We start from the raw sequence: 21,768 nt of genomic DNA, 5'->3' as shown, positions 1-21,768 counted from the left end.
TTCTAAGTGAAACCCTATCAAAGATCTTGAAACTATGAGTTGGTAAAAGCCTAAATACACTATTTTCAAGTATCTTACTGTGCTTCTGAGACCCAGCTACCAGGTTTCAGGTAAGAGAGAGTGATCTTCTAGTCTTGAGGTCATGTAGATCAGAAGGGTATTAACCACATTTTAATTCTGAAGCTCTGGAATGCCTGACTTCTCAACCATCCAAGTGTCACTGAATTATCATCTTATCTGATGATGGGTAAAATTTTCAAAAGCACCTAATTGACTTAGAAACCTAAATCCTATTTTCAAAAGTGAATTAGGCACTCAGATTTTTAAAGGTATTTAGCATTTAAAGATGCTTACATAACTTTAAAAACCTGGCCTTGAGGAGTCTACATCTCATTGAAAGTCATTGGGACTTAGGCGCCTATGTAATTTAGGTGCTTTTGAAAAATTTAACCTAAGAGTCAGATTTTTAACGGTATATAGGTGTCTAACTCCCACTGGAATCAATGGAAGTTAGGCACCTAAATAGCTTTACAAACCTGGCCTGATGTCACTTCTGAAAATGGGATTTAGGCTGCTATGATACTTAGACACTTTTGAAAATCGCACCTTATGATTTTATCTTTATAGAAATTTAAATCAGTTTGTTCTGTATTGTATTTTATGATCAACACCATACAAATAAAAATGTAAGTTATTATCATGACGACTGCTGAATCTTATAAGTGGAACGAATTTCCCTAATATAATACGTAGTCCTACTTTGAGTGTAGGGAACTGGAGTAGAAAACCTCCCAAGGTCCCTTTCTTCCAACACTTCTATGATTCTCTGAATATAAAGATATGTGTTACACACCTGTAATGCATTTCGGCTAGGTGCACAGCTTAAAAATTTATATTACCGTATAAATTCCAATAAAATGAGAATGCTAACTGTGGAAAATATTGCATTATGCACTACAAACAAAAGTTTAAATGGCAGGCTTTTGCATAGCACATCTGTACAGAGACACAAGCATTGAATATTTCAGGAAACATAGTTGTAAAGGGGTCAAATGAACGACAACGCATTAGCATAATACACTGATAATAGAACAGAGAAATGTGTTTTATAACATTAAAACTTGCAGCAAAAGTATTACATTCATTCTGTGTTTAAGGGTCACTATTTACTAGCATCCAGTTCTTGTTACACTACAAATTAGGCTCCATCATTGCTACAAAAACAATCATATTTAAACACAACCTTAGACCATGGTTATGCACAGGAAAAAATATGTTATATTATTGAATTGTGCTTTAACATTGCTGTGCACCTCTAAGTTAAAACACGGCTCCTTAACATGGTTACTGTAATGTCTTGGCAATATACCCTCTATATTCCTGACCAGAACTTTGTGACAACCAAAGAATAGATTGCCCATGGAGAATCCATCCTGGATTTTACACTGAGCTTACTACATACAGGCATTGGACTTTGGGAGTTTGAATGCTGCATTATGCAATGCAGACATGATCAATAAAAGCTCATGATTATATACCTCACTATTGTGCCTCGGTACTTTATTACATGAACTTTAGTTATTGAGTATGTTATATACTTCAACCCTCCCTTAAAATTATATTGTCTACTACTTAATATGTTCCAAGCTCTCCTGGATTTGTGTACTGTTTGTAAAACCCTTTACCATTATCAAAAGATTCTTAGATAAGAAACTCTGCTATAAGTGCAAAATATTATTCTTTTATTGTTGTTGTTGCTGTTATAGGTGGGCCAAAATAGAGAGCTGTCATTCAAGGCTATTAGAATTTCTGGGCTGGAGTATGTTTTTCAGAAGTGAATTCCCAGATCTGAACCTGCCCTCTTTGTTGAATCCAAACCAGAACGGGTTGAACTCTCCTGTGAACCGCATGTTCAAGTTGGCAGAAAACTCACGAAAGTAGCTGATCATAGGTGATTCCTACCATGCAAGACGGCAGAATTATTGCAAGGTCATTTGCTCTCTTCAGACTTCTGTTATTTTGGGTACAAAAATCTCTTGGAGATTTTGTTCTTGTCTAGTATGGACCCTTGCCTAAATTCAGCTTTGAACTCAAATTGCAAAACGTAGCGTAAAATTAATCCATTTCTGGATTAGTTATTTATCATCATCAGCTGAAGTGGTATTCAAATGAGCAGCATTTCATTCATTTAGGATGGTGGAAAAGCAAATATGTTCCTTCCTCTTTACAACAAAATAAATCCTACAGTAATGATTCAAAACTCTACAATTTATTGGGCACAGCCACTTGCACACCTAAATATCTGCTACATCTGTTTTTGCAGGTGCAGCAAAAGTTCCAAATATGTAAGATTGCCAAATATATACATTTCAAATCTAAATAGTTAAAACGGTCTCCTTCTTTCCTTATCTGCCAAAAACTACAGTTCAAAGGTCATTCCCCCCATGCAACAGTCCATGTGGTAGTAGCAAACCCTAATGCTTTGTAAGGCATGTTGGGAATGCAGTTCTAGGCTCTGCTTTATGTGTTAGTGCTATCATCAGCACTTGCAAGAGTGAAGGCTACTAAGGACCCGTTTTCACTACAGGTATCATCCTGGTAGAGGGGGCGTTGTTACAGCACTATTCAGTTTTGCAGTGTAGATGGAACCTTAATTGTGTTCTGTTACAGAACACAAGGAAGACCCCGTCTATACTGCAGAAAGGAACCCTGTTGTAAACAGGCCCCTTGACTCAGTTATAACATTAGCGCTGATGGGTCCTAACTGAATTTGATGGGATGGCACTCTGGGGACTATGCTGTCCTGTTCCAATACTATCCCTATGGCACTTTCCAAGCCATTTGCCTTTAAGCCTCATAGAAGTTTTCAGAAGTATGGCAGGGGGTCAAGAGAGCTGATGGAGATACCTTATTCCACGGACACAGGGCTCAAAAACCTTGGGAGGTCACCCAAAACATGGAACAGTAAAACTAAACAGGGAGCTCGGGTCAAACTGCTTCATGCAAAGGGTAATGGGCCTGACTGTCTCAGAGTTGCTTAGCACCAGCATCTACCGTTGTCTGCAGTAGGATTTCCAGATGCCCAGCACTTCTGAAAATCAGATCAAATAAACATCATTATACTGCATCCCACAGGAGTGTGCGGCTCATTGCAGCTGACGGCCCCAGGGAGCTTGTAAACCAAAGGAGACATAACCCAGAAAGGGAAAGCAATAAACAAGGGGGTGAAGGAATGTCAGAATAAGAGTTCTGAGGAGAGATCGGGAAACAGGCATCTTGGGCAACATTTTCAAAAGCACCTAAGTAATGTAAGAGACGAAGGTGAAATCCAGATGCCATTTAAGTCAATGGAGCGACAGAAGAGATTAGTGGCAATTTTTTCCAAAACACCTACTTAGGAGTGTCTTAGAAGCCTGAGTTATAGTCTCAAAAGTGACTTAAGGCCAGAATAAAGGTATTTAGGCACCTGACTTGCATTTAAATCAATGGAGTTAGGCACCTAAATAATATTAAAAAGCTGGCCCTTGAACACCACGTCATGCCTAAGTCTCATTGGCTTTCACTGAATGAGGCAGGGGTCGTGTGGACAAAACAGTATGTGATCACAAAATAAAAGACTGTATCGTGATGCACAGCATATTCAAGGGGGATTAATTCAGGTTGCACAGACACCCCTAATTCTGGCATTTCCAATCTTTCGAGTACTTGACTTGACTCTTATTCTTTTAGCATTGTTTTTTGCATGTAGTTTACATATAAATTAAAATTGTGACCAGTATCTCCATTGAAGACCAGAGGAAGCAACTGAAGAAAAAAAAAATTATTATTATATTAGGGTCCGAATCTTGCCCTCCTTTACACCTGTGTAACCCCAATGACCTGACTGGGGTTTATGAGTGTAATTGGGAGTAGACTCTAACTCCAAGAGCCCAGGTGGTGCCCCATCTTGTTTCTGCAGAAGACAATTGAAGGGCATGATACAGGAGCAGGAGGAGAGGATAAATCCGGGATTTTTTTACTGTTCTTTCTGTTCTTTAGCACACCGACGGCTCAGGTTCAAGTTCTCCGCGGAGATGCCCTTTGCGTAGATCCTACACAGCATTCCTGCAAGCCATAGACCTCCTCCCCTTCCCCTTCACTCAACAAAGAAAAATACCGAGCTGTTTCCATTGGCTTCTCCATTGTGGTTTTGTAGGGGCTAACCTTCAATTTCAACAATACATCTTTTGTGAGGAGCTCCCAGCAGAAACCTTAGCCACCGTCCCTAAGATCTGTTTGCTTACAGAAGACGAGGTAGGATTTATTTAAACCTGGCTAGATTAATGTCTCGCAGACATTAGCAAAATGAGATTTAATCAGGCTTTTTTCTATACTTTCCAATGAAATAAATCACATTCATTATCACGTCAGAATAAGATACAAGTACTGAGCTGTGACACTTTAGTCTTTTGTCCTGGGGAGAGCGGAAGGAGGTTGAAAGAAAATGGGATCAAAGATAACTGCTAGGACTGTCTGAACATTCAGACTGGCAAAGACTGTAGAAGAGTCGTAGGAAGGGAGGAAGGACTGTGCAGTGCTTTGAGGGCTAGCCTAGAACTTGGAAGACCAGGGTTTAATCCTTGCTCTAACATAGGCATCCTGTGTGACCTTGAACAAGTAAATTACCTTTTACAAATGGAGAACTGATGCACAGAGAGGCTAATAGCACTGCCTTCCCTTGTAGGGAAACATTAAAGACTGTGGGGCACTCAGATGCTACAGTGATGCGGACTATATCAGCACCTCAAGTAGGCAGGAGTGTGGTCTAGTCATTAAAATTAGGATTCCTGGGTTCTATTTCAAGCAGTCATTGGCTTCCTCTGTGATCCTAAGCAACTTACTTCTCTTCTCTGTGCCTCAGTTTCTCTACCTGTAAAATGGGGACAACATTTTCCAGCCTTCTAGAGATGTTTTAGAGTTAATTAATGTTTGTAAAGCCCATTCAGGTTCTTGGATGAATGTTGTGACAGACAGTAAGTTCCATGTGCAATGAGCCCTTAACGCGGACATATCCTCCTGCTTTTTAAAATAACTTAGCAGTGCAGAGCTAAGCAGTGAACATACAATCATGGCTTTTTTAACAGTCGCCCCAGAAATTCTCCTGCAAAGGCCTAGCTGAAAAGACAGGTTTACTCTTTTTGTAGATCTTGGATTATAAATCTGAAGAAAAAGAAAAGACTATGCAAGGTTAGTGTGAGTGCAAATTCTAGCATTTCCCCACGCAGGCACAGTTGTGTGCATACAAACGGAGACATTGTTTTGAAGATGAGGCCCTTAAAGTACAAATCTCCCACTCTTCGACACTGGGCTGGGAACTGTTGGCCTGAACAAAAGCCTAGTGGAGCTGATGCAAAAACTCCCATTGACCTGAGTCAGCTTTGAATCAGGCTCCACATTGGTTGAACTGGTTTAAAACCCAAATGGCTCTAAACGTGTTTTGGCCCTATCCACAATGGCCATGCAAACAGTGTTGAAACCAAATTAGCCCGGCACGGTTTACAATCAATGCAGCACACAGGTTTGAGGCCCAGTGTGGATGGGGTCAAGATGTTTTTAGCAGGCAAATATCACAAGTAATACAAAGTGTGGGTGTGTTGGGGCAGTGAGAACAGGGGAAGAGGAAATGTCAGCTAAAGCAGCAGCATTGTTAGTAAATACAATTGTCAATGTTTTTTTCAGGAGGAATTAGCATCTCTTTAAGTTAAATAAAATTTATACCCCGATATACCGCGACCCGATATAACATGAATTCGGATATAGTGCGGTAAAGCAGCGCTCCAGGGGGGCAGGGCTGCACGCTCTGGCGGATCAAAGCAAGTTCGATATAACACGGTTTCACCTATAACGTGGTACGATTTTTTGGCTTCCGAGGACAGCGTTATATTGGGGTAGAGGTGTACTAGTTCTCAGATCCTTGGCCAGGTCTCTGTTTGAATCAATCTATCCATCCCAAGGTAAAAGCTACGACTCTGTTTTATTTCTAACCAAAGCTTTGCCCCCAACCTTTGCTTTGGCTTCCTGCTTCTAGCAAATAAACTCTCAGGAGACAATTTTGGTTCAGGATCGTACTCATACTCCAGTAAAAAAACGAAATATCTTCAGGAAGGAGTACAGTTAAAGAGGCAGCTGCTAATAATGAGTCAATCTCTAAGTGGCAGGATTTCCATCTGCTGCTGAGACAATGCTTTCAGGAGCTTAATGACTCCTTAGTGATAACAGGCAAGTTAAAAACAACAAACTGGGAAAACTCTGGGTGTCTCTCATTAGCATTATCAGCAAGAAACAATGAAAAAGTGGGCCGGGAGCTTCCTGAAGAATGGAGACAAGACTTGTGTTTGGGAGTGTTTGAATCCCCCTCCCCACCCCCACAGGCTTATTTTTACCTAATTACAAGGCCATTTCCCAGGTAGCATCTGAAAGCTTAGAAAGCTGTTCTCACATCCATTGGAGGTAATAAACCAGAATGACCTTCAGCTTCCTTCCGTGCAAACAAAAGCACCGGGTGGCGCTGGAAATCAAATATGACACTTACTCTTTCGGAGGGTTAATGTCCTCTGGTCGAGCCTCAAAGAACCTAAAGACTTCATCACACTGTGAAATGTGAGGCGGCAGTCTGACGAGTGCCTGTAAAAGAAAGGAGGGAGGGGAGAGGAAAGTGTTTAGAGAAATCAAGCTTAGAAACAGGTCCTTAAATATACAACCAAGAGGCAAGAAAAGGAACAATGCAAAATTCTGGATTGTGTCAGCAGAATGATTTAGAAGAGCAGAGGAAATAAACAAGAAAAGCATCATGCCAGGGTGCTTCCCTGAAAAGAAAAGGTGTGGCATGTGTTAGTGCAAATGGGTTATGCTGTGTGCCTGAACAAGCAGAGGGGCTTTGGGATGGCTGGTTTGGTTTTGGACACATGGGACAAAATTCCACTCTAGCTATTCCTGTGCAAGTCCATCTTACTTATAGTGTAAACTCTTCAGGGCAGGGACCATCTCTTTGTTGTGTTTGTACAGTGCCTAGCGCAATGGGGCCATGGCTGCTAAGTATAAATACATAATAAATTAATAAATACGTAAACTACAAATAAATTACTCCCCAATATCATTGAGTAATTTGCTCCATAAACCCTCTCATTTATGGAGTGAATGCAGGACTTGCCAATGAGTTTCCTTGCAAGTTAACAGGAAAAAAAGTGATTAATTGGTTGGAAAAACAGGCAGAGAGGATTTTTCACAACCTGCAATGTATCATGGCTAAGTACAGTATAGGGTAGCCGTGTTAGTCTGGATCTGTAAAAAGCGACAGAATTCTGTGGCACGTTATAGACTAACAGATGTACTGGAGTTATTTCATGGGTGAATAATGCACTCTGTAAAGTACCCATATGCAGTGCGCATTACACTCAACAATAATAAATGCAATTTGGGGATAACATCAATTATTTTTAAGTTTATTGAAAACTAAGCATTCAAATAGATGAGACAAGCACATCATGTAAAGTCCAAAAATGTCTTAGGTATTTGCTCTCTAGGTTCCATGGCTTGGTTCTCTCAGAGAAGGTCAAATATTCATCTAAAACGTGAGAGGCAGCAGAGAAGAAAGAATCAGATCAGTGCTCTCATTTGCACATGATTCAGAGATTTACAGAGGGAAGTGAACAGCATAAGGGGAAGAGAAGGCTGGGATTAACCCTCTCCTTTGCTAAGGCATGTTGGAAGTAGGCTACATGAACAGTTAAATATAGACAAAGCTTCTTAGAGGCATTGTAACCTGTTCAAGAGAATGAGTCTGTCTGGCTCTTAAGTCAGTTGAAAATAGGGCAAAAGACCTGAACTCCCTTCCAGACAATCTTGAAAGACAGATGAAAAATCGCACTAGAACTAACTCATGGATATGGCTGGGCGAACTGGGCTTGACTAACCTTGTGATCGATCTGACTGCTCTTAGTCAGACACACATCTGAAACAAAAAGCCACGGCGGTGCGATTCAGTTAGCTGCGTTGTTCTACGTCTAACCACACTTCTAGAAGCACTGGAATTTGTTTCCATATAATCGCAGTGGGGGAGGAACAGCAGAAAATTTAAAACGTAATGACGTAATACTGCATTTCTGTCCCCTGAATTCTCCAGCTACAGTACATGTATCCCTGACTTGAAGAGTCTGAAATTCAAATTCAAAGGCTTCTTAAGAGTCTAGGGTTTTGCTTTATTCTACTTGAGGCACATTATAGGTAGGGGAATTATATTAGACTTCAGTGAGTTTGTGAACCAAGTGACACTGGCCTTCGGTGAAATGCAGAGGAGTGCCAAACAGTGCGGACGCAATGCTGGGCTGCCCAAACTGGAAACGGCAGAGCTGCTGCGGTGCTGAGAACATGACCTAGAGCACAGATCATTCTCTCAATATATCACATAGAGAACTGAAAGGAAACAAATGGAAAACGAAATGCTTTGTCTTGGAATAAAGATGCCCTAAGCTCGGCTGTTGCACAATTAATAATTGATGTCTTGTTTTAAACTAAAAGAAATAAAGTTGTGTGAGTTTTGTCCTCATGGAGTATAAACACACACATGCATATGGCAAATCAGAACCATTATCCAGAAGACACAATTCCGGCCCAGGAATAGCAGTAACTGTAGAAATTTGAAATTGGATTCTACCAAGGGGGGAGGGGAGAAGCATACGAGTAAGAGAAACGTCATTGGATTTCACAACACAATGAACATAATGAAGACACAAACCCATGGTTAAAGCACATTTCATTCAGCTTCAGTCTTCAAGCAGAAGGAGAGGTGACTTGATCTAGTGGACTGAGAAAGGGAATGGAGCACTGAGAGCTTGTGCTGTCTCTGCCACTGACTCCATTTTGACTCTGGGCAAGTCACTTAACCTCGTTAGACCAAATTCAGAGGAGATAAGTAAACTAGCTACCCATATCTGGAATAGGGAGAGAAACCCCTATTTTGCTGGGGTGCTGAAAGACTTAGTTATTTAATGTCTGTTCTGTGTTTCGAAAAACTATTGTTGTTTATGGGTTGATCTTGCGACCACTGGAGTCAATGGTGCAGCTTCCACAGACTTCAGTATTGCAGGACTGAGCATGGTAAGTGCTAAGTATCATTAACAATAAACATAAATCCCCAAAGTGTCACTTGGCCCCGCAAGTCTAGAGTGGCTCCTTCCTGAGGCGACTGTCAGAGAGGCCAACATTTTCCAACTTGGGGGTGTGATGGGGCACACACCCCTCCCAATCAGGAAAAGGCTAATGATGGCCTTTGGGCTGAACTGGTACTGAACAGACACACCAGCAGAGCCTGCTCCATTTGGAGCAAATGAGCTGAAAAGGGAGGGTGTGTCACAGGAAGGGGTGGCAACCAGGAGAAGAGTTACTGTGCACCAGAGGCAGCTGACTCCTGTAACAGAGCCACTGAGAGGAGGCCAGTTTGTGAACCTCTTCTGCCCACAAGGACTCATCAGACCACATACAAGCTGGTGGGTTTGAAGATAAGCCCTGACCTGGGATCAAGCCATACCCCAGCTTCATAAACAAGCCAGATCTTTACACACTCTTTTGAAACACTTGGAAACCAAGTGTCCCCATCATAAGAAGGATTTTGAGGGGGGCAGAATTTATGAAAATGCCCAATGTAACCTAAAGAGAGCCCAGCCTATCACAGAGTGCCTAACATAAGGAACCTACATAAGTGGCCTTCTCTTGAATGGGAGCTATTCATGGAAATAGGAGCATGTGGTGGATTTTCAAATGGGCTAAGTGACTTAGGAGCACAAGGCCCATTGACTTTCAATAGGATTTGTGCTCAAGTCATTTAGGTGCTTCTGAAAATCTCACTCCCAAATTTATGTCCCTATTTTGGGAAATCTTGGGTCATCCACAAAGAAAACCATTGGCTCTACCTAGTCTAATATATGGAGATATACACCTATCTCATAGAGCAGGAAGGGACCCTGAAAGGTCATTGAGTCCAGCCCCCTGCTTTTGCTAGCAGGACCAAGTACTGATTTTGCCCCAGCTCCCTAAGTGGCCCTCTTAAGGATTGAACTCACAACCCTGGGTTTAGTAGGCCAATGCTCAAACCACTGAGCTATCCCTCCCCCCACTTAGGTGGGACATTTCAAAAGCACCTCAATGACTCTGGAGCACAAGCCCCACTGAAAGTCAGTTTTTGTTAGTTTTTTAAACTACAGCTCTGACCCTGCACTTGTTTTAACATCCAAAACTCCTACAGAAATCAATAGGATTTGGGGATGCACAGAGGCTGTAGGATCCGGATCCACGTAATATCTCCTAGAAGATACTGCTGCTGGGAAAGCTCTGTGTAGACAGGGCTGCTGGGGCCTGGGAGGCTACTGCAGCACTAACCACACATTGTTCTGCCCCTTACAGAGCTCCCTTAGGCAAACATACAACGCACCAACCATTAGCTCCACAAGTCTAATGAGATTCAAGACAGTTAACAAAGAGCAACAGTTTGAGGAAGAGAATAAGTCCCAGGGCAAAGATACAACAGAGCAAAGGAAGGACTGCAGGACAGGGTCAAGGAAAGGAGGGCGTTCAAGATAGGGAAAGAAAGAGAGGAAAACAGATGGCAAGGGAATGAAAACAATTGGGAAGGGGCAAGGGGTTGGAAATGGGGGCAAAATACATCATTAGAAGCAGCAATCATCCCAAAGCGGTAAAGGATTTGCACAGGAAAGATGAAAGATAAAAACGCTAACACGTGGAATTCAGTTTTTCACGCTTGCAGAATATTATCAGCAATAACATGTTTATCCGTGCCGAGTATTGAAAGCAGTAATGAGCAACTCATACCTCATGCACACAGCCATATGCCTTCAGAAAAAGGTGTTTATGGCTTTATTTCAACATGCAATTTTCTCGGTAGAATGCAGTTTCCAGAGAAAACTCACAGAACAATGGCCAATATCAGAAAGCGTATTAGAAGTGATGCAACATCTGCCAGTTCATATCCAGTCAATCTTCAGTGATAAAGGCGTTTGGCAAATGTTAATATTTACATGGTGCCATCTGCGTGCATGGTGCTGTATGTTAGATGGAGTGTGTAAAACAAAGAACAGATCCAGGCCCACCGGAGCTTATTGTCCGCCAGCACAGAAAGTGCAATTCAACATAATGCAAAACCACAAACAGACCTCAAAATGGAGAGTGCGTGTTACGGACAGAACGTGTCTGTATGGGTGTGAGCATGAGCGTGGTTTTGTATACATAGCTGCATATGTGTATGTATAGACACATATACTTACAAATATACACACAGATGTGTTTTACAGACATTGGTATACAGACGCGTGCATGTAGGTATATACGTGTATGTATACAAATGCATATTATAGGGGCAGCTGGTAGTGTTGCATACAGTTAAGGCTGTTCGGCACTTCCCATTATAAGAGCCTGTTTTCAATTTCTTATAATTTTTCAGTCTTGAATTATTCAGGCTGAAATTTTCCGTGCTGGGTGTCTGCCTTAGGCTGAAATTTTCTGGAAAGTTTCAGGGAAAATGGTTCAGCTGTTTCTCAGAATGAGGTAGAGGTTTTGCCATGATAAAAAAAAAAATTGCTTACCACTGTTTCACTAAGAACTTCTAGCGCCCCCATGCTTTGGAGCAGGGGCTTGAAATTGGGCAAGGTGGTTGTCCTTGTGTCAGGAATGTGCCTTTTGCATCCCGGTAAAAATTCACCCAAATGTGTCCAAGCTGCATGCCTCTGAAAAACTGCCATTTGCACATGCTCAGTAGAGACTTCGTAAAGGTTGGCAACTAAATTCTCCAGTGATTCCATCTGCACTGAGCATGCTCCATCCTTGCAGAGTTCCTAAATGCCAAATGTACTGTGTATGCGCCATCCCCATAAAGCAACTGAGCACACTCCTCCAAGCTGGCACTCCAGGGGACTGATCCGGACTTTCCTTGAAATTGCTGCTCCTGGCTGCCAGGGGCTGCTGAACTCAGAGAAAAACTGTGCTTTCAATACTCCCCCTGCTGGTTTCCAGGCAGCATGGAGTGGAAGCTACTGGGCTTGAATGAAGGGACAAGGGCTGGATTAAGTTACTTTGTTAGCTCACATGGCAGATATCTGTGCTCTGGATCTAATGGTTCCAACTCAAAGGATGACCCGCGGGAGTGTCAAGATGATTCCATACAATTCCGTTTCTGTTTTTTCAGTTTGCTTTTTTAAAAGCTGAGAAAATTACACACAATAAAATTACATGAAAAGAACATTAAAATAGCCAAGTCAAGGACTCTTATGGTATGTATATTTATAAAGACAGTAGAAGACCTAGTCTAAATTTTCTGATTTTTTAAAAATGTTGACAAAAATTTAAGATGAATTTTGAATTTTTTCATGAAAATGTGACACATTTTTGATCAGCTCTAATTATTATTAATTTTTCATTTGGTGCTCATTTGGTTCTGTAGTAGACACAAACAGAAAGACTCATATGTGTAAGTCTTGGCAGACTAATGGCCTTGAAGACTGACATAGAGCAGAGAGGATGGACTGGGAAATCTAGAGGAAGGTCATTTTCTTTTTTTAATTATGATCTCACAACATGTGGATAATGTGCAACAAGCAAGATCAAATTTTTCTCACTTGGAGCTGCCAGTATTCAACCCCTCTGAAATCACCCACTTTTATTTAGGTGTGAAAATACGAGATTTAAGTCCTTAATTTAGGAAAGTACTTAATGCTTACTTAAACCCATTCCTAGTCAGGTCAGCACTGAAGCACATACTTTTTAAGCACATGCTTAAGTCAATGTGATTTATGTACGTGCTTAAGTGCTGTCCTGAACAAGAATGCTTTCCTACATTGGCAACTCCAAGTCTGAAAATGTTGGTCTGAGTTTTTCAGAGGGGGTTGAACAAGAAGAGCATGGTGGTTTTGTGAACCACAACTCCGAGGTCATTCCATGCATAAGGCACAGTATGTATTGGACACATGCTTACCAAGAGATGTATTTTGGCCATCAAAGTTTAGAAGTCCTATTAAATAAAATGCTCCTCCCTCCCCCGGCAGAGCAAGAATATGAAGTTGCTCTTTATTTTAAATTGGCAAAGAATCTTCAGATGCCAGGAGGAAACTGGTTCAAATGAGCCCAGAGGAGCACAATTCACACTAAAGTAACTGAAAGTCTATGGTTAAGAGGGAAATCATCCAGAGATATCAATTCCAGTGGGCAACAAATATTTACAGGCAGAGTTTGCCTAGTCTGTTAGATTACTTTCTAAATTAACCAGCAATACATTCACAGTGCTGCAGTTTATGTTCACAGATGAGAAAAAGCACTGAAAATATTTCCCCCGGCCCCTCTCCCCTTTTCACTGCTTCTTAAATGCTTCTTACTGCTGTGCCAAATATTGGCCTAATTATCACAGTGCAGCTATTTCCCTGAGCTGTACTAAAATAGTGAAATATCCAGAGTCCTTGGGAGGTCTCCTTGGTAGTGGGCAGTGTGGGAGTCCAGTGTTCTCAAGTTCAGAAGGGACGCACTCTTGGGGGCTGACATAGTACATTTTACAGACCTCCCTGTGCTGCAGCGGCTCCACACAAATGCTCAGACATGCTTTGTCTGGCTTTCATTGTTTCTGTGTCTGTTGAAAAAAATCAGACCCCACATCTCAAATGTGCAAACCCTCCCGCCCGGAGAGAGACAGCTTGCAAACTCAAATGATAAAAAAAGAAGAAGCTGTAGCATTCTTATCACGCATTTGCCAGGGCCTTTCTGAACTTCTGCTTTCCAGGACAGGTGATACGGAGGAGTAAAGCTCATCTGGCAACAATCAGCCTGAACTCTGGGTTTGAGCCTGTCATCCTTACTCACGCTAGAGGTGCTACGGATTTCAGCGATGCTGCAGCTGTCATAGAGACAGGCCTTTGTCTTATTTATTGATTTTAATACCCTGGGTCAAAAGTCCTCCACGACAGCTTCACGCAATCGCAACCCTACATCATCACCTTTCAAGGCTCAATATTCAGTTGCATCCTCATTTTTAGTTCACAAAAGGTGAACTTCATCCCTGTCTGTGCCACACTTGAATTCCATTTAAGCTATTTTGGGGGCTAATGTGGGACTGAAGGGCGCATAATTGATGAACACTTCTCCATGTTTTATGTTATTGCGGTGTAGTTTGGGATAACTGTTTTAAAATCAATACATGCAGTGAGAAAGGAAGAAAGATATAAAGGAGTTAACACTTCTGAAGTTGTGGGGCTAGATCCTAATTTCACTGAAGTCTGTGGAAAACATATGTAGTAATAATTGCTGCTCGGGAGGAAACAGTTAATATTAGTTAATACTGTTTTATCCACAACCTCTTTCCCTTTCCCTGTATCAACGGTACTTTTCCTGGTTGTTATGCTCCTGATTCACAGCTGCCTAACATTCCCGGTCAATTTCATACTGGGGGAATTCAAAGATTGGGCGAACATCCAGGATTACACAGATCATATACAATGGGTTCAGAAACCCCTTACACTGATCTATAGCAAAGACCCCAGAAAATACTCCTGATGTCTAGGTCTTAATAAGAACCAGGCATGAAATACTGCCCCCATTGAAGTCAGTGGCAACATTCTCATTGATTTCTAAGGGGCCAGGATTTTACCCCAGCTAGGACCTAGCAAGAATCTCTCCTTCCCTCCCCAAACCTTTGTCCAAAAACTCTAATGAACTTTTGAGGCTCAAAATGTTTGCTTTTCATTATTATTTTCAAACACCTCTGGACTTCCATGGTCTGGAAGTGGAAGCTGTGAAACAACATAAGACAGCCATTCCTTGTATGAAGGAGGAAATTTTAAAAGAAAGCCGTTCTTGTGAGCTTTGCAGACTCAAAAAGTTCGGCAAAGGCGCTGGTTAAAATCTGTAAAGCCCTATGTGGTCTGGCACCCAGTTACTTCCTTAGGCCTCTATCCCTATGTCCTGCTGTGAGATTCATGAACCACGGTGTTGCTGTCCTGCCAGCCGACAGACAGACTAACCACTGTGTCACTCTTGCTACCAGTGACGGGGGTAGAAGGTTCTAATGCAAGTGGCAGAGTTGATCTGGCTTAGCCTACAACTGGGTCTGGTGATCTTCAGGGCAGGGTATAAGAGGAACATTTTTGATCAAGCTTTTCAGTGACCTGCAGACCATTTTTGCGGCAGGCTCTGCAGATTTTAATGAATTTTGGTCATTTTTAGATTAATGTAAAAGACTGAGGCAAAGAGCACCATTAATCAATCAATACGTTAAACGAATAGCCTCTCTTTGGAGAAGCATCCAAGCTTCCCCAAACTGAGCCATAGCTTGAAATTTGCCCATTAGTGATTCAAATCTGTTCTAGCATTAATGAGAAGCCTGCTGGAAATGAAGGAGTTTCATTGAGCTCAGCTAAAAGCTAGTGACGGTCTGAACGGATTTCTCCATGAGAGAAAATACATAATGACAAGGATGGCCAGTGGTGGTGATAGCAATTCAGTTCTAATGATAACGGCAACAACGGTTGCAGTAATATACTCCTCAGACATGACCGATGATGTAACCCTAACCCGGTATTGGTCTGTCTGCTTCTCAGACAATGGCGGCCCAGATAACCAGCTTCCAGTTCATCAAGGTCAGAGGTCATGTCTGCACTCCCCAGCGTAAACTACTGCCTTCATCTTGGCATGCCTGTTTGGTGAACCCGTGACATTATTTCTTACTGCACGTGTCTCGTGCAGTTCCTTTCCGAACAAATGCCGGGAATACAGTACAAGCACACATTTTTAAAGATAGCTATTAGGCCATTATTAGTCAGACACTGCATTAATTGTTGCATAAAAAGCCTGATCTCATGAGATAAGACTTTTTTCACAGTTTTCTGGACCAGATGATTCAGATGACAAGGACTTCAATAAAGCAGAATGTCTGCTCCCTTTCCACATGCCTCAGGCTCTATGGTCTCCAGTGATCTGCACCCAATTTGGATAAGCAAATATCTGACAGGAAACATTTTTGAGAATATATATTTTTCTCCTCCGCCTGCCCATCTAGTTTTCTTAAAAGGGAAAAAAAATCACAGGAAATAAAAGAGGAAGTCTGGGGATTAGATTATGCACTTTGGTTGACACGGCTGATCCCACCTTAAAACCAGCACACCAGTCTTGCTCTGGAATACCTTTTAATTTAGTGTCCGAAGATTAACTATCAACAAATCGCAAAATCAGGATGGACGAGGCAGATTTGGTCACCAAACCCACCCTCAACTTGCCAATGCACTGTTCCTCCCTGCAACGTATTTTCCAGGGCTTCACTCAGTATTGGAAACACTGTCAAAAAAAATAGCCAATCATTTATCTCTAGCTTCATGCAAAGCAAAACCTGGTCTAATTGGAATATTATTGAACAGGTGGGCAGGTATGGCTTATCAAATGCCATATTAACTACTCTGCTCCAGCCTCTGAATCACCCAGGAGGTACACTAGGACAACCCCAGGGTTCAACTCCAGTGGATTTAATTGCTAACTACATCTCTTTGAAATGCTCTAACAGGTGAAACTAGGTTCACGGCTTATACCATTGGCTAGGAGTATCTGTGCCTGTCATGGGCCTGTTTCAGCCTGGCCACACATGGCTGCATCTTTTAGCTTAAGTGTCCTCAAGAGCACTATCTTCAACTCTTCTGAGCTCCCTGGGCTGCGTTACCACTGTCTATAACTGTAAAACACAAGAGGATTCCTAGTGCAGGAATTCTACCAGGACCAGACAGGCAGAGGAATTTTGTCTGGCAGAACCAGAGCTCAGACCAGAGTTTGAGGCTAAGATGAAGAGCGCTGACACCGCTAGTTGGGCACAGAATCCCTTATCTGATAGTAAGATTCTCGACACGGAAGGTATGTAGGAGTTAAAGGTCTTCTGCAACACTGGACACTATGCTGGTAAAAGAAGCTCCCTGGAGCAAAACTCTCCCATCTTTGGCACTATTCTACAGTAGTTTTGTCTGAGGAGCCTGTAGGTCAAAGGGATCCTCTGTGCTCAAATACACTGCCACTCCCCCCCCACCCCCCTCTTACTTGCTGACATTTTAGAAAGGGCAGTTCTCAGCTCACCTTTCTCCTCTCCTTTTTCACTTCCCGATTTTTTCAAGCAGACCCTTCCTGGGGACAGGCTCTGCAAGTCTGATGTAGCCAGTTCAAACTCTCTAATGGCAACAGCGGGAGATTTCCAGCGCTGCACTGGCTGCTAGCCATGGATATCTTTGATTGATCACCTGGCAGAGTTTTCCATCCGTAACCCTCCGATACTCATTCTTCTGTGAAGATAAAATTCTTACCCTGCAATATTCGTCAATGGGCTTCAGTCTCTTCACAGCTACATCTCGAATATGACTCCTCCGGAACAGGATTTTACCTGCAAAGGGAACACACAAAAAGAGGGGTTTAGGAACGTGGGTGGCACTATGGTATAATATGATAGCATGGAGTGGAACAATGGTCTAGTGCCCCATGCAGAAGACAAGGAGTGAGAATATTTGGGTTCCATTCTGGGCTCAGCCACAAATTTGCTGTGCTGACCTCGGCTAAGGCCAAGTCTACACTACAAACTTACATCAGTATAACTATGTCACTCAGCGGTGTGAAAAATCCAGTTACACTGACCTAATCTCCGGTGTAGACGGCGCTATGTCTATGGGAGAGTGTCTTCTATCGACATAGCTACCGCCTCTTGCAGAGGTGGATTAACTACACCAATGGGAGAAACTCTTCCGTCAGCGTAGGAGCATCTTCACTAAATGCTAAAGTGAAAAAGCCACAAATATTACAAATATTCCTTTCTAAGACTCCTCAGAGAGTCACAATTGGTCTCTGCTTCCCCCTTTGCTTCAGGGAAGAAGTAAACTGCTCCAGCTGTATACCTGGCACGAGCACGACTTAGTTCCCCCTCTGCAACAGCTCAGCGGTGCGGGCCAGCGCAGTGGGTGAGAGCAGGGCAGCAGTGGTGGATTAACGCACAGGCCTGGGCTGCTGTGGGGAGCCCTGGACCCTCCACCTGCCCTTGGCTGGGGGCCGAGGGGCAGCATTATCACCTTATCAGCTCTCCCGCTGCGAAGTGCAGCCCCCGCTGTCACTGAACCACGCCTGCCCGAGGCTACTTGCCCATTTAAAAAGTGGGGGGCCACGGCCCCTGTGGCTCCCCCAGTTCCAGCATCCCTGGACCACCAGGGTGTGTGTGGGGCAAATGTTCTTTGTGCCCAGGGTCCCAATAAATCTTAATCTGCCTCTGCACTCTCACCCATCTATTCTCTGCCTACAGCAGCTACTCTCCCCTCTACACAGACTGCAAATGCAAGTAACTCGTGCAGAGATCTATAGAGAGCAATCAAATAGTAACTCAACAGGCAAGTGGTACGTTCAGCTGTATCGTCTATCATCTCAGCCATGACACTGTATTATTTTTCTTTTTAAGTGAAAAAAAATCATAATCCTGATGTTTGTAGTGGACGAAACTTCTGCAAGCAAGTGAAGCTTAAATAAATTGCTGGGTCTTGTGTTAAACTGATAAAACCAGAATTTATCGAGATGCTCTAGGAAAATGAGTTTCCCACAGAAAAAGATGTCATGGAGTTGGTATTTTTTGGCTTGAAAGGAATATATTTTCACATCCTTTTTTGGTGATTTTCTTCCTTTTTTCTCTCACGTTGAATTTTTTTTTAAACACATTGAGACAAGAATAAATTACACGTTCTCCTTATGGTAGAACATATTTAGTCCATGAAGCTTCCATGTAAGACATAAACTGGTCTTTTCACCAACCTCTGTTGCAAACTTATTCCCACTGGACAACGGAGAAAGGAAGGACAGTGGTTCACAGATGATGGGATATGGAAAATGAGGAGGAAAGGGAATCTGATTCCAAACCTACATTCCAGAATTTCCTTTGGCCAAGCTCATAGCACCACTGAGAAGTTGAACAAGACCATGTACCTTAACAATTGGGAGGAGCTAAAATCCATGAGGATGCTCCCACTTTTTCCCTGCTTCCTCCCAAACTATCAGTCTCAACGACCTTAACAGCATGGTTAGTTTTGCTCCCGCCAAGGAAAGGTGGATACATCATCCCCCAAGAACTAAAAACACATGGTTCTCATTAATCTTGACACATCTTGCAGGGGAAAATTGTTATTTAATAATGTATGTGTCCACCCCATGAGATTCTGCCATTCTAGGATGACACTGTGGCACACTTTATGATGTAATGCCATGCTATAACAAGGCCCAAAGGACACTGGAGATTCTTCACTCATCCTGAAAGCTAACTTTGTCAATGTTAAGTCATTTAGCAAAATAATTGCTCTGCTGGCATGTGGGATCCTATGTTGTGTCCTTTGCCCTATCACTGACTTGCTGTGTTACACCAAGCAAATCACACCCTTATTGTGTTTCAGTTATCCCATCTGTAAAATGGGAACAACAACATGTATTTGCGAGACTTTGTTATTATAAAACCCTCCATGAGGCTCAAATGAAAGGTGCCAGAGGGTGAAATTATTATACCTCCTTTTTTTTAAAAACTAATAATGGAGAATAAAATAGCTCCTTTCTCAGCATTATAAAAGTGTTGGTGTGGGCAAACTTTTCATTTCTTTGTGAATTTTATAAATGTGCTGTAAAAAGTAAGCCAAGCTCCAGCTATCCTGTTTTCAGTCCAAGCCACAAACTGAAAGCCAGACTGGTGACCATATAAAAATATAAAGGAACCAAAGACTTAAACGCATTAAAGATCTCTTGTAAATGTAATTCAGCTTTGCTAAAAGAGTTTACAGGGACGCCCGGTCACTGCCAACATCTTCAAAGTAATGTAATAAATGAAAGACTGGAGCATAAGAAACAAGATAAATATAATAAGGAAGGTTATATTAAACACAGAGTACAAAAAAGACCCACAAGAGATGATGAGTCTTAATTCATTCCTTAACTGGAGATGGAAAACGTCAAGATGATCGCAGTGCTAATATGAAACAAACCCCAGAAGGTGCTTTCATTTTTTCACCTGGGTTCTCTCTATGCAGAATGTGCCATTAGAAAACACCAATATTAGTAGTTAGCAAAGGTTAGAAGTGGGTTATAGGCCTGCCTTCCTCGTTACCCAGTACCAAGAGAGTATGAGGATAGGAATATTGGGTTATGGAGCATTCTGAATGGTACTAGCATCACGGACGGCTATGCTGTGCCTTTCAGTACAGTAGCCATGCTAGGGAAGGGAGCAGAAGAGACAGGGATCTCAGCAAGGTTGACCAACCACTCAGACCCCAAATTTAGAGGTGTGAAGTGGCTGAGAATGTGGGCTTCTAACCCCAAAGATACTGGGAATCCTTGGGGAAAGGGAGGCCCAGCTCTGAGGATGCAGAGGCATCTCTAGGGAGATGCCCCTTCTGCAGATGCCTTGCCAGCCCCTCTTCTTCAGGTAGGATGCTCTCCTTTCCAGTGAGAGCTAATAGTATTTTCCCTGTTCCTCCCCTCTTGCACCTCGACCCTCATTCCCAAGATTCTGGGGACCCATGAGGTCAGAGAAAAGGAGAATGATAGAGCAGGGCTGGAACCTTCCCCCTTCAGTGCACCCCAAGAGCAGGTACAGTGGATCTATGCTCACGGAACCAGTGGGGATGTTCTGGCCCTAAGACAGGCATGGCCCATCTAATGAAGAGACTTGACTCGGGTGACAATTCTGGTAATCCGGTTATCACATGGACAAATAAGCAGCAAACAGAAAGGTGAGCAATAGGGCCAGGCAAAGCCCTAGGAGGCTGGTGAGTCCCAAGGCAGGACTGAGGGCCATGGATAAGCCGCTAGCAAACTGCCAGGGGCATGAGGCGACTTTTGTTAGGAGGTGGTGGCCAGAGGGGTTTGGTCATATGCAAGTCACTTATTTTTTGGTCGTTTTCAGCATCCGTAAATAAAGCCTCAGCTTATATGCGAGTACATACGGTCTATATTTCCTCTCAATGAGGAACAGAATTTTACTGCAGCTCTTCTAAATCTGTCTACAGGAATCACACCCCCATTTTACAGAATGCTAAACAGCGTATGATTCTTACTGCAGGCCTGCTAGGCAGCGAATGATAGGCCTGTCTCCATCTCGGATGGTAGCTTAGAAGCTGACTGTGCTGTACTGGGCAAGTATTTCATTCACAGATGTCCCAGACTTGGACAGGGCACTGGAAGATCTGGAAGATGCATTAAAATCGACATCCGATTGGGATGATGGGGAAACCGGGGGGGATATGTCATTTGCAGGCCCCGTACAGCTGCAGCAGTTCAGTGTTAGGCCTGGATTGCTTGGCGCAGACATTTCAGTAAAGAAACAGAGTCCTCAGAACGGTCTGACGTGTTTCAAAGTGTATGAAGGACAAAATTTAAGGTTTGTGTTAGGATTTCTGAACATTTGTTGTTATCATCATTAAAGAAACAACATGGATATCACCTCCTTGGGGGTATGATATGTAATGAGTTCTTGATTCTAAAGACACTGCACAACCACACACCCCCTAGGAAGTTACATCAACACACTCTATGTTAAAGGAAGATTATTTAGGTTGCAAAGTCAAGCACACAAAAGTTACGAAATGCCAGGTTTATGGTTGCACATGTAACCTTGAGTATACTCCTCCTGGGCACGTGTAGTCTTTAATTACATGTTTTTTTCCACAGGACCTCTGCCCTATTCGGTGAACCACATGG

General features: G+C 42.6%; 1 protein-coding gene across 1 annotated transcript in view; it reads right to left on the bottom strand.

Moving 5' to 3' along the window:
* The window catches only part of SH3PXD2A (SH3 and PX domains 2A), a gene marked incomplete in the record, with an annotated part of 374,021 nt that overhangs the window by 201,963 nt on the left and 150,290 nt on the right, over positions 1-21,768 (bottom strand). Inside the window, 2 exon segments of the mRNA XM_034775874.1 lie at positions 6,572-6,663; positions 17,364-17,440. Coding sequence (XP_034631765.1) covers positions 6,572-6,663; positions 17,364-17,440 — 169 coding nt within the window.

Source organism: Trachemys scripta, chromosome 7 (assembly GCF_013100865.1).
Source record: "Trachemys scripta elegans isolate TJP31775 chromosome 7, CAS_Tse_1.0, whole genome shotgun sequence".
Lineage (NCBI taxonomy): Eukaryota > Metazoa > Chordata > Testudines > Emydidae > Trachemys > Trachemys scripta.
Note: the sequence above shows the minus strand (reverse complement) of the source record. Positions and strands in the feature narration are given on the sequence as shown.